Below are 5,000 nucleotides of genomic sequence, written 5' to 3'. Positions count from 1 at the left end.
AATATGGCTGCCAGACCACGTGAGCGATGACATCATAAATTTATATTTTCTAATATAATTGTTGCATAGATCATGCTCAACACATTTCAAACTGATCAGACTAACCGTTGTACCTGTCGAATTATGACGTCATAATTATGGCACCAATGACATCATCGTTAACACCTATTCCCCATATGGAGTTCTTTACAATGAGACATGTTACAATTTTTTCCATGCAGCGGTTTTGGAAATATAGAGGTGAAACATTTTTCGGTTTTTTTCAAACTGGCGCCTGTACCACATGACCTATGATGTCATGATTATCATTAAAATATTCTACATGATGAGGTGCTCCTGTGGTGAAAATTTCGTGCCCATCAGACCAACAGTTGCTGAGAAAAAAAATTCACAATGATCGGATAAGTGTTGTACTTGTCGAATTATGACGTCATAACGAAGGCACCGATGACATCATCATGAACATATCTTATTCCCCATAGTGAGTACTTGACAATGAGCCATGTTTAAAAAAAAATTCCATTGAGCGGTTTGGGAGATATAGAGGTGTAAAGTTTTTCCAAGATGGCATCCCTACCACGTGACCTATCACGTCATAATTCTGAATTTAAAAAATTATACAGGCGGAGGCGCTTCTATGGTAAAATTTCGTGTCAATCGGACCAACGGTTGCCGAGAGAATGAATTTTTAAAATGCAAACACGTACGGCACACGTACACAGATGAATGCTTAACCCCGCTTTTCGCTTTGCGAGCGCAGGGTAACAAGGAAATTTATTGAAGTTACCTGTACACAGAGAGAATGGTAATCATATAGATGAGTATACACCAAGAAACCCTACCATTCTCTGAAGGCCAAGCGTCGAGCCTCTGGTATTCGTACAAAAGCAGGGAAATGCCGGCGGGAACAACTCGGCATGTTACCTCCCTCATAAGATTTTGGGATGCCAACGTGGCAATAACAATTTCTGAAAATGATCATAAACAAAGTTAAAAGTTCACCACCTGCCCTACTCCTCTCAGCTATGTTTCTTCAAGCTCCATCTCCAATCTTCCCTAGCAACACAACAAACCCTTCATCTAAAGCTGATTTTCACCCAATCAGCAGAAAGGTTACATGATAACCCACAAGTTACAATAACAACTGCTGTCAAACCGAGAATGCAATTCATTTTTCTCTTGTAATCAACTACCCATGATACTCCTTATTTTCCCTTGGCTTTGATTGGACAGAAATGACAATTACCATTTGTCAGCTTCTACACAAGCACCATGGATGAAATCAATAGGACACTGATTGAGGAAGGCCAACGGCCATTGGAAACAAGGAGAAGCTGAGATTTCGGGCCTTAACCCGAGCGACGAAGGGTTAATGCCCGAAACATCAACTTCTCTTTGCTCCCCATGGTCGTTAACCTTCCTCAGTCATCGTCCTGTTGATTTCATCAATTGTACGACGGCCATGGGTTGCTAACTCGTATAGTCCATGGGATATTAGCTCATGCATACATGGTACCCATTTTTACCTCATACTGCAGGACTCCCACAGCCTCACTCAGACTGCAGTTTACTACTAGTAGCTGCTGCACCTTCTGCTCAGAGCACGCCAAGGATGCCTTCAGATCACCAAACTCCCGAGGAGAGATACACTGGCCCAAGTCTTCCTGCCCATCTGTGTGCTGCGGAGATTCACAAGATTAGATATTTTTATATCAAATATCACCCACCACAAAGCCTTTAAGGCCACCCGAGGTGGGGGCTACACAAAGAAAAGTAGAGATATGAGATATAAAGGAGGAATCCATTGACATTCCTCTTGAATTGAGTTAGGTGTGGATAGAGGGGAAAGCAGGATGCAGGTAAACTGTTCCAGAGTGATGCCGTGTGGGAGAAAAAACGAGAAGAATACCTCATAGTCTTACTCTTTGGGACAAATACAGTGTATGGATGGGAAGAAACTGCCAGACGTGTAGAGTGACTGAAAGTATGCTCAGGTGGAACACCCTGTGATAGACCCTCAGAGAACATCCGTGGTAATATCTGTAGAAAAGACTTAAGGAAGCAGAGCGGTGGACTGAGAGAGGTTCCAGGGATGATGCCAACTCTCATCCCACCAGAATGGCAGCACGTCGCTGGATTCTATCAAAGAGAGATAGGTGACAGGCCAGAGCACCAGCCCAAATATGGCAATGATATTCCATGACAGGACGTATAGTGACCTTGTTAGATGGAGCATAGCAGCTTGAGAAAGGTATCGCTGAGCACGAAATAAGTAGCCAAGGCACTGGAAGGCTCTTAGTTCGACCAGCGATGTACTTTTCCCAGCTGACGTTTGAGCTGATATCCAATCCAAGCAGACGGACAACAGGGAGTTCCTGCAAAGGTGAAGAATTCCTAGACAGGGTCGGAAAACAAGGTGATCTTGAACTTGAACCAGATAAAGGTCTATTTTTGGTTGAAATTAACAAGCCAGTCTTTTCCCCAGTTCATCACACTCCCTAGGTCCTGATTGAGAGTCCAAAGATACTTTCTCCACCATTCGAAAAAGCCTTCGCTGCAATATTTGAGCACGTTTTCTCTTGCGGCATGGTCATGGGTAGGAGACAAGGTTCCTAGGTAGGTAGTATACAGTGTTGAGTCATCTGGGTAAATGTTTAATTGAGAAAGAATACAATCAGGCAGATCATTGAAAAACAGTCATGGCCAAAGATATTGGCACCCTTGCATTGTTTTCAAATAACTCACAATTTTCTCGAAAAATAAGTTCAAATTGACGTAAGTATTTGGTCTCTACAAATTCTTTATTTCACTGTTAATATCACAGAACCTTTGTTTTTGATTCAGAGCTTAATATATCCTTTTAAATCAGAAAATAAAAACAAATGGCATTGACAAAATTATTGACACCCTAGACTTAATATTTTGCCTTTGGACAAAATAACTGCAGTCAAGCACTTCCTATACCCATGAATGAGCTTCCTACACCTCTCTACTGGCAGTTTGTCCCACTCTTCTTGTGCAAACTGCTCCAGTTCTCCCAGATTTGAAGGGTGTCTTCTCCCAACTGCTGTTTTCAGATCTCCCCACAGGTGTTCAATGGGATTTAGATCTGGACTCATTGCTGGCCACTTCAGAACAGTCCAGCGTTTTGTCTTGAACCATTCCTGGGTGCTCTTTGAAGTGTGTTTGGGGTTATTGTCCTGCTGCAAGACCCATGACCTTCGACGGAGACCCAGCTTTCTGACACTGGGGTGAACATTGCGCTCCAAAATACCTTAGTAATCTCCTGATATCATTATGCCATCCACACATTCAAGGCACCCAGTGCCAGAGGCAGCACAACAATCACAAAACATCACTGAACCTCCTCCATGTTTGACTGTAGGGAAGGTGTTCTTTTCTTTGAAGGCTTCATTTTGTTTTCTGTAAACATAGAGATTATGTGCTTCACCAAAAAAGCTCTAATTTGGTCTCATCTGTCCACAGGACATTTTCCCAGAAGGAGTTTGGCTTGTTCAGGTGTGTTTTGGAAAACTCCAGTTAGGTTTTCTCAGCAGTGGCATCCTCCTGGGTCTCCTACCATAGAACCCCTTTCATAGAGTTGGCGACGGATGGCATAAGTTGAAACTGTCGTACCTTGTGTCTGCAGGTCAGCTTGAATCTGTTTGGTAGTTGATCGAGGTACTTTCTCCACCATTCGAAAAAGCCTTCGCTGCAATATTTGAGCACGTTTTCTCTTGCGGCCACGTCCAGGGAGGTTGGCTACAGTGCCAAGGGGCTTAAACTTCCTGATAATATTGCGTACGGTGGACACAGTAACATCAAGGTCTCTGGAGATGGACTTGTAGCCTTGACATTGTCCATGCTTGGCTACAATCTTGTGTCTGACCTTCTCAGACAATTCTCTGGTTTTCTTTCTTTTCTCCATGCTCATTGCGGTACATACAGTGACACAAAACAACAGAATGACTCCATTTCTCTATTCAAACTGGTTGAATGAGTGATTTTTATATTGCAGGCACCTGCAACTCACCATAGGTGAGTTCATTTCCAAAGTAAAGGAGAATCACCTGCTTGAAATCTAATTATTTCTAACAACTTCTTAAAGGTGGCAATAACATTGTCTGGGCCATTTTAGGATTTCTGTGTGGAATAAGCTAAGATTTAGTATTTTTTTCAGCTTTTTTTGTTTTGTTTCACTGCAAACCAAATAAATACATATGTGGATACCAAAATATTTTTTAATTTCAACAATTTTCTGGAAGAAATGGTGCATTATTTGAAAAAAGTGCAAGGGTGCCAATATTTTTGGCCATGACTGTATAACAAGAACAATATTTGACCCAACACAGAACCCTGATGAACACCAGCATTCATATTAAGAACAGGGGATGACTGTCGCTCATGTACCACAGAGATTTGACGATTTGCAAGGAAGCCAGATATTGTATCAAACAATTTTCCAGAAATCCCATATGATTTTAGCTTATGGATGAGGCCCTTGTGCCACACTTTGTCAAAAGTCTTCGAGATGTTGAGAGCTTCTCCACGATGATCCAAAACCCTTTTCACATGTTCAGTGATTGCGGTCGAGCATCACCAGTAGACCTGGAATGTTGCAAGCTATACTGGACATCAGTTAGGAGATTGTGGGTTTCCAGATGAGGCATGAGTTGTTGTTTTATCAAGGATTCAAACACTTTGCTGATAATGGGTAGAAGGCTAACAGGACGATAGTTAGAAGGATCAGATTTCTCATCAGAGGCTTTAAAGACAGGGACAGTTCAGGTGAACACATCTTCAAAACGATTGCAGGGATTTTGTCTGGTGCAGTAGATTTTGAACTGTTAAGCCTTTGAAATAATCTTCCCAACTTTTCTGAGTGTGATGATGACGGTGGAAAGCCTGGTGTCACGACTGGAAGGACAAACAGGCAATGGATGTCCGTGGTCTTGAAGTGTAGAGGTTGGAGCAAAATGCTCAGCGAAGAGGTTGACTTT

At 42.3% G+C, this 5,000-nt stretch overlaps 1 protein-coding gene across 1 annotated transcript in view; it reads right to left on the bottom strand.

Moving 5' to 3' along the window:
• Positions 1–2,588, bottom strand: part of LOC144888771 (ARF GTPase-activating protein GIT2-like) — a 49,803-nt gene extending 47,215 nt beyond the window's left edge. The window contains exons 1-3 of the mRNA XM_078767964.1: positions 2,572–2,588; positions 2,286–2,394; positions 1,527–1,679 (exon numbers count right to left, since the gene is read on the bottom strand). Of these exons, the coding sequence (XP_078624090.1) occupies positions 1,527–1,679; positions 2,286–2,394; positions 2,572–2,588 (279 nt within the window). The remainder of the gene's footprint in view (positions 1–1,526; positions 1,680–2,285; positions 2,395–2,571) is intronic.
• Positions 2,589–5,000: the final 2,412 nt, after the last annotated feature.

The sequence above is a fragment of the Myxine glutinosa genome, chromosome 14 (genome assembly GCF_964187855.1).
Source record: "Myxine glutinosa chromosome 14, kmMyxGlut1.1, whole genome shotgun sequence".
Taxonomy (NCBI): domain Eukaryota; kingdom Metazoa; phylum Chordata; class Myxini; order Myxiniformes; family Myxinidae; genus Myxine; species Myxine glutinosa.
The sequence above is the reverse complement of the archived record's forward strand: the minus strand, read 5'-3'. Positions and strand labels throughout refer to the sequence as shown.